The sequence below is a fragment of the Fomitopsis serialis genome (genome assembly GCF_022376445.1).
Source record: "Fomitopsis serialis strain Sig1Antser10 chromosome Unknown B0H18scaffold_5, whole genome shotgun sequence".
Classification (NCBI taxonomy): domain Eukaryota; kingdom Fungi; phylum Basidiomycota; class Agaricomycetes; order Polyporales; family Fomitopsidaceae; genus Fomitopsis; species Fomitopsis serialis.
Window position 1 is genome coordinate 392,009 of NW_025954965.1, and position 13,249 is coordinate 405,257.

Here is a 13,249-nt window from a genome sequence, read left to right on the forward strand (position 1 = left end):
GCGAAGCCGTGAGAAGTTGGGCTCTAGCATTCTCTTCTGTCTCCCACGTCTGTCCACTCTTTCACTTCCCCGAAGTCCATGACCCGCCGTTCTACGCCCCATCGGCCCTGCAGGTCCTTCCAATCTCGATTAACAGCGGTCTCCGGTCGCCATCTGAACGCATCTTTAATCGCCTCTCCAGCTTCCCTCCAGCTCATCCACGATGAAGCCTCCGATGCTCGTGATGTGCGCAAACCCGTGGCCCGACGCGCCGACACCCAGGATGAGAGACGGGTGGTCAGGGTGCGTGTCGATCAGGAACCTCCGGTCAGGCGTGTCCGCGCACCAGCACACCCTGGCAAAAGCGAAGGGCGGTTCGCGAGTTGGGGCATCGTCTCCCGGAGGAAGTTGCGCACGCGCTCCTCTGACGCCTCGGGGATCTGGTGCTTCGCGAATGGTACACTGCCACTACTCTCGGCCGCAGGCTCGTGGCAGGGACCCTTGAAGTTCGTGTAGCCCGGGTGCTCGTCACAGATCTTGAGTTCGTGCCGTTCTTCGTCCGGTTCCATGAAGAAACCGCGCTCCACGTTGAATAGTACAGGAAGATTCTTGTAGAGTGGGAGCTCAGAAGGCTCCATCTTGATGTGTGCGAGAGTCCATGCCGTGGGTCGCAGCTGATCCTTGAAATCCAGGAGTTGATCTGCATACGGGCCGGCGGTCATGATTGTTCGGTCGCACGGTGCTCCTTTCCGTCTGCCGTCGTCACACCCACGACGTCGCCGCTGTCGCTGTAAAGTAGACCAGTGACCTTTCCTTCCGGCGTTCCAGTCAGGAATCGCACGCCTAGCCTCTGTGCTTCTTCCGCGGCACTGACGTACGCGTTGCGCGCGTGCACCCAGCCTGCTCCGCGCTTCTTCCAGAAGCCTTTCCAGTTGGGGAAGTCGCCCGTGAGCACGCCCTCGGGCATCGTCTGACGAAACTCCGTGCCGGCGAGAGGAATGTACTCGGACTCGTCGCCAGTAATCTCGTGCTCTTGACGAATTCGAAGGCGTCTGGGGTGCTGGCTGCCGCGATAAAACCGGTGTCGTGGTAGTATGGCTTGAATACGTGATCGTTCAGCCACCCCTCGCTCGTGCGAGCGGCGATGTGTGTCTCAACGGGGACGCGATCGTCTTCCTCGCCTCCGGATGGTCGCCATGAGACTGGGTGGTCATTTAAGACGCTCGTTGTCTGACGGTTCGAGAGTTCTATCACTCACTCGTCTCGGCGATCTTGTTCACATCGTTGCCCGCCGATATCGGCGATGGATAGGGGTGTGGGTCCAATACGACGACGTTGGTGTATCCCCTGCGGCCCAGATACAATGCTGTAGATGCGCCCCACGTTCCTGCCCCACGACAATGATAGGGGAGTCTTTCGCCAAAGGGGGGCTGGCGCATTCTGACTCGAGTGAGGCTTCAGCTCAGGCTCCTCCGAACGACTTTGACCAACCCCATCTCGTTGACTGGAGCCACCGAAGTAGACAGGTACTATGAGGTCAGCATTTGAGTGCGCAAGGATGAGGATAGCTACCCAAGTGAGTGGCCGCTGGAGGACAGACGCGGTCGTCGTTGACGCGTTGAGCAATGGCCAATGATCGACGCTAATTAATGAGTGGTGCGATATGAGCGCCTAGATGAGATCCAGATCCAGATCTTACCGTACGCCACACTGGCACTACGATCCGAGGAGAGGACCTCTTACGGTAGCGTCGGTAGTGAGCCCACACAAGGTGTAGAACCGTGTATTCGTGACTGGCTACATGAGTGGTGGGATCAAATATCCGCCAGACGGAATGTAGATAATGACTCCGAAGCCGACCGGCTTCGCCCTCAGGCTGGCTTTATTAACAAGTCGGTGACTCACTGCTGATCGGCCTCTTGCCGCGGCGTACCCAAGGAGGAGCGGCACTTCCTAGCACGATGTAGCCGAACGTTGCTTGAGGGAGGTAAGGAACTGCGGAGGTTTTCAGGGTTGCGGGCGTGCTCGTGAGGTAGACCGTCACCGACGCCGATCAAGCCCGGAAGAAGGTGGTCGCCTCCAGCAGACTCGGGATTCATGGCCTCTCACGACGCACCGAGAGTACTTTTGGCACCACCGATGCGGCCGCCTACGCTGCGGGCTGATAGAGAAAACACTGATTGAGGTGAGCCACTCCGGTCGGCCATTGTGACAACGGTGGCAAGCATGCCAGTGCCGGTGCCCGGGAGTGAACGAATGGCAGAGAAAGCGGACTGTATTTTACAAGCATGATCATGGGAAGCTTTTGTTCTACTGTATCAATGTACGTTATTCTCGAGGCCTGAGGTCTCGTATTTTGAATCACGCTAGTAGAGGCACCATGCCAGTGCACTGCTTGGAAGTTCCGGTACTGCCACTGGACACAATAGGCCACACACTAATGGAAGATCAATATATATTCATGTGTACGAGACGCTTTCGTCAACAGACATGGGAACGAATCATCGCAACCACTGCAATGCCCCAATCCGGTATAGATGCGCTCAGCGGCCGCATCCTCATTGCGAAAGGGCGTGCCCGCCCGAGGGCGGTGGTGCGCACAGCTAATCACCGCATCACGACACACACTAGTCAAAATGGACGATCTCGTATACGATCCCCGCGGGAGGCGTCTCTGTAGCCGCACAGTCGACCTCGGACTTGCGGCGCGGGAGGCAGATGACTGTGCTCGTCCTCGTGTGTGCCGCATGCGAACATGCCAGATATAGCAGCAGCGCTCGACAACGTGCCCGAAGCTTCCTTGCCAGAATATGTCAATTCCGACAGATTGCTGGCTTGGTGGGATCTTCAGACGCTGCGGACTCGAGGCGGAGTGGAATCCGCACAGTCAATACTCTTGCGTTCGCTCCCGGCCACCATCGTCTCCGATTGATGCGGTCTACCGCGGAGGAAGACAGGGCCAGTGGATATGCAGTGCCACCCGCACTCGTTGGGACACATGCGACGTAGAAGGGATGGCCCTAACTTACGCGGATTAGATGAGTCGAGGCTTGGCGCTTCAATATCGTTCGGAGTGGTCCCAGAACGTCTGGCGGCGGTGGCTATGATGCGGGAGATAGGTGGTCAGGGCCTCGTTCAAAGGAATTATAAGTACACCCGCTGGCGTCGTAAGTTTCCAGCAACACCGGAGCAGCTAACGACCCCCTCTTCTCACTCGATATGCACCACTTGTCTTCGAGCATGCACCATTCGTCTTCGAACATGCGCCACTCGTCTTCGAGCATGCGCCACTCGTCTTCAAAATGCGCTACTCGTCTTCGAGCATAACATTGAAGATGGAGCCCAATCGAACGGTCATGTGAGTCGAGACGATTTGGCGGACAACACAGGTCAAGAGCTTATACTGCCATTCCAGTGTAATGGGTCCGTCGGGCTCAGGGAAAACAGCGTGAGTTACATCTGCGCGTATAGTGGACAGACGAGCTGACATCGATGACAGTTCGTGAATGCATTGACGAATGAAACTTCCCTGTCGGTGAAGATCTCGAGCCTTGCACGAGAGAAGTTCAACAGGCCAGACGTATCTGGTAACATCTGTTTCAATGTTGTCGATACCCGGCCCTGGACTTGAAGGAAGCGGGAACCAGGTTGCGAGCGACCTGCGCCAACTGTGAGTCTCATCCACGCATCATGAGAGAATTCACCTCACGATAGGTACGACAGAGGGCAGAAAACGATCGTCGGCGTAATATTCATGCTCGATCTCAGCGACAACTCGAAGGTGGACCGGGCCGCCACCGAAAGCTGCAAAAGATTCATAGAGACATGCGGATCGAGCAACATACAAAACGCCGCGATCGTGGCCCGTGTGCGGAACGCCGGGACACAGGAAGGCATGGAGAGAGTGAACGAGCTGCGAAACTTCCGCCCGTTCGAAAAGGTCTTCAACGGCGGGGCATCCATCTTTCCGTACGACGGCGCCAGGAGTCCGCCCGAGACATTCTGCGTTCATTCGCAGACAAGCAGCCAGTGACCTGGCATGTCTGGACGAAGGAGGCGCGGCGCACGGTCACCGCCGGTTTATGGTGGCGAACCACAGACACCGGTACCGACATGCGGTGGCTGGTGGTGTTGGAAGTGACCAATCGGCCTGCATCGTGGATGTTAGCGCACGGATCATGGTCTATAACTGATCGCGTTGCAATGGTTGTTCGTTTGCATGTAGCCATAGCTTTCCCCACTCCTGGTCCTGTAACGGATTCCCGCCATACTGCAGTTGCAGCGCCCGTAGATACTGGCACGATCACATGCCGTAGACACGACACTCCGGAAGATATTGGGAGATGTAGCTTACTATTTATGTCGATTGAGAGATGTCGGATAGAAGCGTATCCGTGTGTCCAGCATGCGATCCGCTGTTCTCTGCGCAGATGCTGTGTCGTCGTCCTCTGCGCATTAGACACTGGGCTCATCTGCCGGTGTATCGAAAACGCCTATGACTGCACACGGTGTAGGCAGCATTTCAAACTCGCAGAATCGCAGACTCACGACTGACAGTGATAACACCCCATCCACTCGAGTCTCCCACAAGGACCAAAACCACTCGGAATTGCTGTCATGGTGGCTACAGATTGATGACTTACTGTACATGTCCGTCCACGTCTTCCACGTACACAGCCCGCCCTCCGACGTATCAATCACAGCGGCACCGCGTCTGTCTGCGCGATAGGAACAGAGGTGGGAACAGGTGGGTGAGAGGACGCTGCGCGGGTATGTGCACGACCTCGCGATAGAAGCCGGAGTCTCACCGGTGCGATAGAGCCGTTCATACAGGCTTTCTGTGGAAGCGGAGAAGAGGGCCTCGCTGCAGCTGCATGGTGGAGGACGAGGCGAAAAGAGCCAGCCGCTGTCTCATTGTCTGGATGGGAGTGACGTGCCGGCGAGTGACGGTGCAGTCGAGGCCAGGCAATGACAAGCGCCCGAGGAGACCGGTCGTGAAGGCAAGTAAAAGGGCGGCCGCGCCGCGCCAGGCTGGTAACGCGCTGCCCTTCGTCCCTCCCTCTTTGTCTCCTCCCCGCAGGCTGAGCCTTCCGCACCAGCGGTCTGTCTCCCCAGGACATCAGCTGCGCCGTGTCTCCCCGCCAGCTGTGCTGTGCAGTCTGCCCGACCGCGTCGAGCAGCGACTCCCTCCGTCGCCCGGACCCGCCCTGGCCGGGTCCACGTCCCTGCACGTCCTAAGAGTATCCAAGCTCTAATACACCATGGCCCTCCCATCGCGCCCCAACGCCCGTGTGGGTCTCCCCACAAACCCGCGATCCCGCTCGCTCGCCAGGCGACCGAGCGCCAGCGTAGACATTCGCTTCTCCAGAGAGGACATGGCACGACAGTATGTTCCCTCGCGCCCCGCTCCGACCCCTCCTCCAGTCCCGCAGATGCGACCAGCCCGCTCGATGACGGACTTACGCGCTGGCGCTCCGCGATCCCGCTCGCTCGATCGCGGCCGTGTGGCTCGCCCTGTTGAGACCCCACCGCCCCTCCCCATCGCACCGAGTGCACGGCAAGCGCGTGAGGCCGAGGAGCCACATAAGAGTACAGAGGGATCCTTCGCATCTCTCAAGCGGTATGTCACCCAGCGAAAGCGCACAGACGGGTCTATTACATCCTGGGGGTCATCCTCCTCCGAATCCTCGACGTCCGGGAACTCTCTGCGTTCCTATACATCTTTTGCCTCGTCTCAGACGAGCTTGGCAGATGACGACATGAAGAATACCAGCCCGACAGGCCAGCCCACTGCTTCCGGCTCGGCCCCGGGCAGTCCTGAGAGCCCTCCAAGCTCGCTTGGCTCTTCCCTCTGGACTCGGGTGGCAACCGCTGCGGAGCACTTGAAGGTGAACGTAAGCAAAGCTATATCGATTCCTGTGACCACGGAGAACGGTGAAAGTAAGGTGACCATCATATACATCATCTTGCGCGCTGACACTGTCTCCTCCAGACACTCCTGATGGACAGGAATCCAGTCTCGCCAAAGCCATGAAGGCATACCATGTCGATAAGGCCAACGGCGATGCCAAAGAACTTCCCGACTGGCTCTTCGAGGGACGCGACCGCGAGATCATCAACAGGCTGCGTGGGCCCTCCCTCGATCAACAACAGCCCGCAGCGGCATCCGCCACCCGCGCGAACGTTGTATCACCCGTCCCGCGCTCGATTACTGCGTCGCCCGCGCCCGAACGCGGGCGCAGCCGGGCCCCAGGCACGGGCATACGCGAAGGCTCCATCCCCCGCCGCGACGACAGCGCGACCCGCGCCCTCCGCGAGTCCGTCGCGTCCATCCACGCCACTGTCCCCTCGCGTGACAACATGAATCGCCTCAAGGACTTGCGCCTCGCGAAACGCAACGCGCGCGTGCGCTTCGAAGGGCAGGACGAAGAAGAGGTACCTGAGCCCGTGCCTTCGCGCGCCCCGTCGCGTGCCGGGATGGCACGGCATGTTGCCCCGCCCAGCGCGTTCAAGGACATGCCCATGCCCGAGGTCGCCCCGCTCCGCATTCGACCTAAGGAACGCAGTCAGGAGAGACAGACCCCGGCGGCGCCTGTTGCGCCGCCGGGGGGATCCTCCCTCCAGAGGCGGCCGACTGGCTTGCCAACGCGTGCACCGAGCCGTGAGGGGCGGCGTTCGTCGGACGAGCCTACCCAGGGTGCCCCGACGCCCCTGGTGAGACGGACGACAGGTCTGCCTGTGCGCGCACCGAATCGCGAGGAACGGCGCTATCCTGAAGAGTCGTTCCAGAGTAACGCGGCGCCTTTGGCGAGACGGCCTACGGGCCTGCCAGCGCGCGCACCGAGCCGTGAGGGCCGCCGCATTGGCCTGCCCGGGAGTGTTAGGCCGCAGAGGATCTGAGGTATTGTCGATCATGCCTGTCTCATACCCAGGCGAACAGTCGTGCTGGACATGCTTTCTGCCTCCTACTTGTTTTTACACCATCTACACAGCTCATTGTCATTCTAGATTCCGTGTGTCAATAGGTTTGCGCCAGCGGGGGTCTGTTATTCCTATGTATGAGTTGTTAATCGTGCATGCTTTGTCCCCTCTGCGGTCGTTTTGCTTTCTCTGTAAACTTGGGGTAACCGTTGCTCATGATACAGCTTGGTGTACGGATAGAGAGCTGTCCTCTACACTTCACGAGTGCTCCGTTACGAAACGTCTATGATGCCAATTTGTTTGCAATCGACATCGTACACAATGTTCTGCGCTCTTGTGCTGCGTTGTAGCCCCGTTGTGCCCACGTTCGGTGACGTGAACGAAGACCAGTGCACATGAAATCGCGGATGAACGTAAGATGTCGGATACGGTGATGGAGAGCATGGTGGTAACAATGCGATGCGGACATGACAGCCTGAGGGATGATCTCAGTGAGTGACGGTGGTGCGTTGTACGTATCAGTAGCGCGTTCTTTTTCTATCCCTCCCAACCAACTGCTTTGTATCTTGTCGCTGGCTACGGTGATGTGACGGATAAGTTGCATGGCAGGGTGGGTCCCAATCAGAGGGTGCTATCTGCCTGCACACTCACCTTCCGCCTTGCAGCGTTCAGGCGACTCTATATATAAACGCGGGGCGCATCCTTCCGAATGAGCGCGAGAAGCGGACGAAGAGTCCATACAGCGACACCCTCGAGATACGCGACGTCTCGCCTGTGGAGGGCAGAGAGACTTTTCCTGCAGGGCGCACTGTGATTGGCTGGTTGCAGGGAGCATACCGAACGCCCGACTTCACGCGGTTGGAGCGCGCCTTGCAACGGGTGGTCGTCATGGCCGCAGGGTCGGGCTGGCGAATGACCGGCTGAGAGACGTGTTGCCATGTCGGGACGATATCGATGCCCGCCTCGCCTGAGCCACAGGGCAGCTGCAGTCAGTCGACTCGGAGCGCTGCCACCGTCTATCACGTCGCGTTTGTCGGTTACACGAACACGGCGACAGTCAGACACCCGCTCCGGGGTTGTCGAGCAGCCGTGTGGAGGGCGTCGGGCGTCGGGATCACGCATCGATGTATATTGCACACTCGGACAGCTCGGGGATGCATGATTAGCCCCTCGCGACCGACGAACTGGGGGGTTCTGATGGAAGGGGCGGTCAGGTCCTCCGTTTGCGGTTGCCGACGGGCGACGTCCCTGTTGGAAGCCAGGAGGGCGACGCGGGGTTTGATTGGGTGGGTGAGCGCGGGCGCACATTGGCTGGCAGAGGAGGCGCGCCAGGCAGACGCAGGAACGGGCCAATCCGCTGATTGCCTCGTTCGCGAGGTCCGCGTCCATATGAATCGCGTCCCCCTAACCTATCTTCTCGATCGTCGCTATGGCCCCGAGAACAGTCCCATCTCCCCACGCCCGCGCCCACGCGTCGGCCGTGATAAAATGTGCGCATCCGCCGCCCTCTCCGCTAACCTTCTCCTCCCTCCCCCTTCGTTTTCTCCTATCTTTGTCGAGTCGATTCTCGACCCTTTCGTTCCTTGTTCGGGGTCGGTCGTCCTCCTGCTCCTCACGGGCACCCTGCTAACGTCGTTTGCAGATCACTCTTTGATAGAGAATACAAGTCCAATTTCCTCTGGGAGGTTTCATAGCGTTCCTTCGCTCGCATCGACGACGCACCCCTCGACGGTATCACTACTAGCCCCCACCTTCATTTAGTCCAAGATGGTCGGCTTCACTTCCGTATTTGGCGCGCCGCGCTTTTCGCTGGTTACGCATCTGCACTCCCCCGGCCGGGCTGGGCGTCTGGCCCGTCCTTCATGGATTCGTACGTTGCTCTTGTTAGCAGTCAGTGAGGCTCATTGCTGACCATGCCCATTCAGAAGCCCGTACGGAGCGGCCGGCTCTGGCGCTGGTAGCCCTGCTGCCGGGGCGGAGGGCTCCGCGATGTCGGCCCCGGCGATGGAAGGGTCGGGCATGATGGGCTCCGGTATGATGGGCTCGGGCATGATGGGCTCCGGTATGGCGAGTATGGAGTCAGGTATGATGGGAGCCGGTATGGCGAGTATGGAGTCAGGTATGATGGGCGCCGGTATGGCGAGTATGGGGTCAGGCATGATGGGGTCGGGTATGGAGGGTATGGGGGCGGGGATGGCGTCGAAGGCCATGATGACCTCGGCTGCGATGGCTACGGAGCCTATGATGACCTCGGCGGCGATGGCTACGGAGACTGCTATGTCCACAGAAGCGATGATGACCTCGGCCGCGATGGCATCCGAAACCGCTATGTCCACGGAAGCGATGATGACGTCCGCGGCCATGATGACGTCCGCCGCTATGGCCACCGAGACCTCGATGGCCGCTGCGACCTCCACAGCGGCTGCCATGTCCATGTCCTACGGATCTGGCAGCTCGAACTGGGGTGGTTCTGGCTACTCAAACTGCGTCCAGCGTGAGTATTCGACACTAGTGCTTGATACGTCCTGGCGAGCTGACGAATATTGACAGAATGTATGGCTTCCTACGGTGCCCCCGCCATGGTGACCGCATCTGCGACTTACGCTGCTAGCGCCACGGCCTCGGCCATGGCCGGCACCGGCACGACTCACACCATAGTCGTTGCGCCCAGTCAGGGTGTCCTCCGCATGGTGCCATTCGCCGTCAACGCCTCAGCAGGCGACACCTTGTACTGGGTCTGGGGAGCAAACAACCACACCGTCACGAAGAGCTCCGAGCTCTCTCCTTGCAACAAGACCACCGACGGAACTGCCTTCGCTTCTGGCACTCAAAATGCTAGCTTCACTTTCACCGAGATGGTGAACGACACCAACCCGGTCTTCTACTACTGCGGCACCCCCGGTCACTGGTAAGTGGGTTTGCCAAGACTCGGTGATGTGGTGACTGACGATTCATTGATAGCCCCAAGGGAATGTTTGGTGTCATCAACCCACCCAACGTCGAGAACAACGCTGCTACTTCCGTTGCGTCAATGATGCCCGCCATGATGGCCAACAGTTCCACGCTCTCCGCTATGTACGCTGCCAGCAACATCAGCAGCAACCCGATGGCCGCTACCTGGGGCGACAGCATGGACATGAGCACCATGCCCGACTGGTCGCAGTCCCTGATGGCCGAGAACGTCTTGTGCGTCTTAGTCTCCTCCCTTCACATGATTTCTTACTGAGCGATCCGGGCAGGTACACGCGTTCGTTCATAGCCGCCAACCCCAGCATCATGGCTGCCGACGGCACTCTCAACATGGGCGCGGCCAACGGCCAGTTCATGGTCCCCCAGGATGTCAGCCAGCTCAACAGCGCGGGCTCATCGTCATCTGCGGCGTCTTCGTCCTCGTCCCCGTCCGGTTCCGCAGCTGCGGCGGGTGGTGCAGCTGCGTCGGCGTCTGGCGCGTCCTCTGCCTCCCCGTCTGCGACCGGCTCTACCAGCGGGGCGCGCGCCAACGTTGCCTCCGGCGCGCTGCTCGGCGTCGCCGCCATCGCCGCGACTTTCCTCTCGCTCTAAGGGAGTCGCTACTGTACTCACTCCGCTCTCATCAAGTGCTTGTCTCTACGTAGGTGATACCGCTAGTACACATCCCACGGACTCTCGGCGCACGCGCCGCGCGGGATGGGCTAGCTAATTCGTTCGGACCTTTCTGCTGCTTCGTTCCTGTTAGCCTCGCCGTTGATATCGTCTCTGGAATTGGTGCACGGACACTGTATCGTCGATACTTCTCTGTTCATCCCCTGTTGCGTTTGGACACTGTGATTCCTACGCCTCCCATCTTGTTTTCTTTGTTACCGTACCCCCTCGCGTGCGAGGAGAAGGCTTCACCTTCCCCACACTGCTTACGGGTGGTTAGCTACTGATCGCCAATAGTATCAGGCTACCGCCATGCTCAGTGACCATTTATCGTGTGATTGAAGGCGATGATCGGTCTGTGCATAGGTGCGTATAATTCTGTGTTATCGTGGCTCTTCGCCGTACCGCGAATTGTAGACTGCACGCAATGAACGCACTACAATTACATTTGTTCATGGAATAACGGTATCTCACAGCTTCAGGGTGTATGTGAACCCGTCCCAGCCTTTCTCTCCCACTGTAGATATCGTGGTAGCGTCCACTTCGCGATCAGTCTTCAGGTGAGTTAACAGCTTGCGGACGCCCTCGACATTCGCGTCGGTATATTCGGGATCGGCGACCTTGCCCCGGCGCACCACATTGTCTATGATCTGTGGGAGACAACTCAGTATCCGTGCCACGACTCAGAATGACTGCTCACTATGACTGCTCCATTCTTGGTGAGGCGCTTCGCCTCCAAGAAGTATGCCAGGTTCCCTGGTTTGTCTGCGTCGATGAAGACGAGGTCAAAGGGCTTGTCCGCTGGCATCTTCGCCAGAGAGTCGGCAGCGGCGCCCTGGACGATCTTCACCTTGTCCGCTAGACCAGCGTGCGCGACGTTCTCGCTCGCAACCTACCGGTGAGTACTCAGTACTCAGATCTCGAGCTTGTGACAGGTTTAACATGAACACGGACTGTGGCATGTTTCTCGTCGAGCTCAAGAGTGACGAGCTCGCCGTCGTCCGGGAGCGCACGGCCCATCCATATCGAGGAGTACCTAGATCGGGGTCAATACAGTACGCGTATCTACCGAAGTACGGAGATGAAGAGGAAAGAGGCTCACCCTCCGAGCGTACCGACCTCAAGAACCCTCTTCGCGCCGATCGATCGCACGAGAAGGTCGAGGTACTTCCCCTGTGCCGCGCTCACAGCAATATCTGGCAGCCCATTCTTCGCGCCGTTTGCTTTGGCGAAGTCGAGGGCCTCGTCGGGCAAGAGCAGGAAGCTGTTGTGGTAGGTGTCGGAGCGAGCCCAGTCTTCCTGCATGGCGATTCAAAGTGATGATCTACGTGCAGAGTTCGATTGGAGGTGAGCACCACTGGCGCTGTCGAGAATTCAACGCTCCCCTATTTATGCGATGCCTCCCATGACTAGACATCGGATGACATGTTGACTCGTCACGCACATGACACTCTGATTGGATCTCCAAGGTTGGGAAGGGTACAAGTGCGTCAACATATGACTCGGTTCTGCCTCGACGATATCATACAACGGCTACAAACTGGATCGGACTCAGAATTGGTGATACTACTCCAGCAAGGGCGCAAGGGCGCTCTACGGCTCTACAATTTCAGGATGTAGGTGAAGCCATCCCAGTGCCTCTCCCCGATCGTCGAGATGGTCGTAGCCGACAGCTCGCTGTCGTTCTTCAGGTGGGCGAGAAGCTTGCGCACACCCTCGTTCGGCCCGTCTGTCTTAGACAGGTCGGCTACTTGTCCGTCGCGCACGGTGTTGTCGACGATCTACAATTCAATGAGCCTCACCCTCTTTGAAGACAAATAATGGTACGTACAATGACAGCTCCCTTCCTGGTGAGACGCTTGGCCTCCAGGAGGTAGGTCAAGTTGTTGTCCTTGTCGGCGTCGATGAAGACGAAGTCGAACGGCGCGTCGCCGGGCTGCAGCTTGGTGAGGGACTCCACGGCAGGACCCTGGATGATTTTGACAACATTTCCTAGGCCTGCTTTCACGACGTTTTCGCGGGCAACCTGGACTGGTCAGGAGATGTCTTGTGATGTGCATTAAGGACGAACCTGAACATGGTGCTCGGAGAGCTCGAGGGTGACTACTTCACCGCCTTCCGGGAGCGCGCGAGCCATCCAAATGGTCGAGTAGCTATGGATCAGGTTAGACATGATGATCGACAGGGAACGTGGACGTCGACTTGCCCTCCAAGGGTGCCAATTTCGAGGATCCTCTTCGCACCGAGGGTGCGCACCAGGAGGTGGAGCAACTTGCCCTCGGCGGGACTGACTGCAATCAAGGGCAGGCCCTTCTCGTCGGTGTTCTTCTGGGCGAATTCCAGAGCCTCGTCCGGCGCGATCAAGAAAGAGTTGTGGAAGCGGGCGGACCGCGCAAAGTCCTCGTCAGGAGGAAGGTAACCGGTCACCCTGGTTGCGCTCATCGTTGCGGTTCTAGGACTGGAGTATGCTGGAAGGCTTTGACTTGCGGGAAAGCGGGGGCCTGGAGAAAGTGCGTCGTCCGCTGGGCTTTTTATACGCTTCGTTGGCGTGAGATGACTGAGCCTGTGACAATAAGACGATAGACTGCGATAGTCTTCACGTCCAATGCCGCAATATACAGGCGCGACAATGTCAGCTGTCAGATCGGATGTATTGAGCCAGAGGCGAACTCCAATGCCTACGACATGCCGCTATGCTTGCGTACTACTGCAGGTATTGTTGACGTGG

The 13,249-nt window shown here is 58.5% G+C and overlaps 7 protein-coding genes across 7 annotated transcripts; 3 read left to right on the forward strand and 4 right to left on the reverse strand.

Annotated features, from left to right (window-relative positions):
- Positions 1-23: 23 nt before the first annotated feature.
- B0H18DRAFT_1082553 (FAD dependent oxidoreductase) lies at positions 24-1,418 on the reverse strand (the record flags this gene model as incomplete). The annotated part of the gene is made up of 6 exons (XM_048031548.1): positions 24-173; positions 202-301; positions 334-679; positions 718-958; positions 1,018-1,181; positions 1,238-1,418. 6 exons carry the CDS (start codon positions 1,416-1,418, stop codon positions 24-26), a joined length of 1,182 nt encoding a protein of 393 aa, XP_047898622.1.
- Positions 1,419-3,065: 1,647 nt separating this feature from the next.
- B0H18DRAFT_978142 (uncharacterized protein) lies at positions 3,066-4,330 on the forward strand. Its single transcript, XM_048044301.1, has 5 exons — positions 3,066-3,272; positions 3,302-3,337; positions 3,395-3,427; positions 3,703-3,948; positions 4,033-4,330. The coding sequence occupies exons 1-5, from the start codon at positions 3,199-3,201 to the stop codon at positions 4,118-4,120; spliced, it is 477 nt and encodes a 158-aa protein (XP_047898623.1). The 5' UTR covers positions 3,066-3,198; the 3' UTR covers positions 4,121-4,330.
- Positions 4,331-5,032: 702 nt separating this feature from the next.
- Positions 5,033-7,227, forward strand: B0H18DRAFT_978148 (uncharacterized protein). Its single transcript, XM_048044302.1, has 2 exons — positions 5,033-5,919; positions 5,972-7,227. Exons 1-2 carry the CDS (start codon positions 5,241-5,243, stop codon positions 6,877-6,879), a joined length of 1,587 nt encoding a protein of 528 aa, XP_047898624.1. The 5' UTR covers positions 5,033-5,240; the 3' UTR covers positions 6,880-7,227.
- Positions 7,228-8,713: 1,486 nt separating this feature from the next.
- B0H18DRAFT_1114629 (uncharacterized protein) lies at positions 8,714-9,263 on the reverse strand (the record flags this gene model as incomplete). Its single annotated transcript, XM_048033143.1, has 2 exons — positions 8,714-8,780; positions 8,836-9,263. The coding sequence occupies 2 exons, from the start codon at positions 9,261-9,263 to the stop codon at positions 8,714-8,716; spliced, it is 495 nt and encodes a 164-aa protein (XP_047898625.1).
- A 70-nt stretch (positions 9,264-9,333) lies between these two features.
- B0H18DRAFT_869382 (uncharacterized protein) lies at positions 9,334-10,461 on the forward strand (the record flags this gene model as incomplete). The annotated part of the gene is made up of 4 exons (XM_048040014.1): positions 9,334-9,394; positions 9,451-9,808; positions 9,862-10,086; positions 10,140-10,461. The coding sequence occupies 4 exons, from the start codon at positions 9,334-9,336 to the stop codon at positions 10,459-10,461; spliced, it is 966 nt and encodes a 321-aa protein (XP_047898626.1).
- A 530-nt stretch (positions 10,462-10,991) lies between these two features.
- On the reverse strand, positions 10,992-11,826 carry B0H18DRAFT_1082561 (O-methyltransferase; the record flags this gene model as incomplete). Its single annotated transcript, XM_048031549.1, has 4 exons — positions 10,992-11,171; positions 11,222-11,413; positions 11,476-11,557; positions 11,624-11,826. The coding sequence occupies 4 exons, from the start codon at positions 11,824-11,826 to the stop codon at positions 10,992-10,994; spliced, it is 657 nt and encodes a 218-aa protein (XP_047898627.1).
- A 113-nt stretch (positions 11,827-11,939) lies between these two features.
- On the reverse strand, positions 11,940-13,178 carry B0H18DRAFT_487261 (S-adenosyl-L-methionine-dependent methyltransferase). The gene is made up of 4 exons (XM_048038266.1): positions 12,728-13,178; positions 12,593-12,674; positions 12,353-12,547; positions 11,940-12,302 (listed from the first exon to the last, which is right to left on the reverse strand). Exons 1-4 carry the CDS (start codon positions 12,961-12,963, stop codon positions 12,123-12,125), a joined length of 693 nt encoding a protein of 230 aa, XP_047898628.1. The 5' UTR covers positions 12,964-13,178; the 3' UTR covers positions 11,940-12,122.
- Positions 13,179-13,249: the final 71 nt, after the last annotated feature.

Coding starts and splice junctions, on each gene's coding strand:
- B0H18DRAFT_978142 (XM_048044301.1), top strand. CDS start 3,199: ATGCACCACTTGTCTTCGAGCATGCACCATTCGTCTTCGAACATGCGC. Junction 3,338..3,394: donor GAGCCCAATCGAACGGTCAT/GTGAGTCGAGAC, acceptor CTGCCATTCCAG/TGTAATGGGTCCGTCGGGCT. Junction 3,949..4,032: donor GGCGGGGCATCCATCTTTCC/GTACGACGGCGC, acceptor GTCTGGACGAAG/GAGGCGCGGCGCACGGTCAC.
- B0H18DRAFT_978148 (XM_048044302.1), top strand. CDS start 5,241: ATGGCCCTCCCATCGCGCCCCAACGCCCGTGTGGGTCTCCCCACAAAC. Junction 5,920..5,971: donor GACCACGGAGAACGGTGAAA/GTAAGGTGACCA, acceptor TGTCTCCTCCAG/ACACTCCTGATGGACAGGAA.
- B0H18DRAFT_487261 (XM_048038266.1), bottom strand. CDS start 12,963: ATGAGCGCAACCAGGGTGACCGGTTACCTTCCTCCTGACGAGGACTTT. Junction 12,675..12,727: donor GAAATTGGCACCCTTGGAGG/GCAAGTCGACGT, acceptor CCTGATCCATAG/CTACTCGACCATTTGGATGG. Junction 12,303..12,352: donor CCAGGAAGGGAGCTGTCATT/GTACGTACCATT, acceptor ATTGAATTGTAG/ATCGTCGACAACACCGTGCG.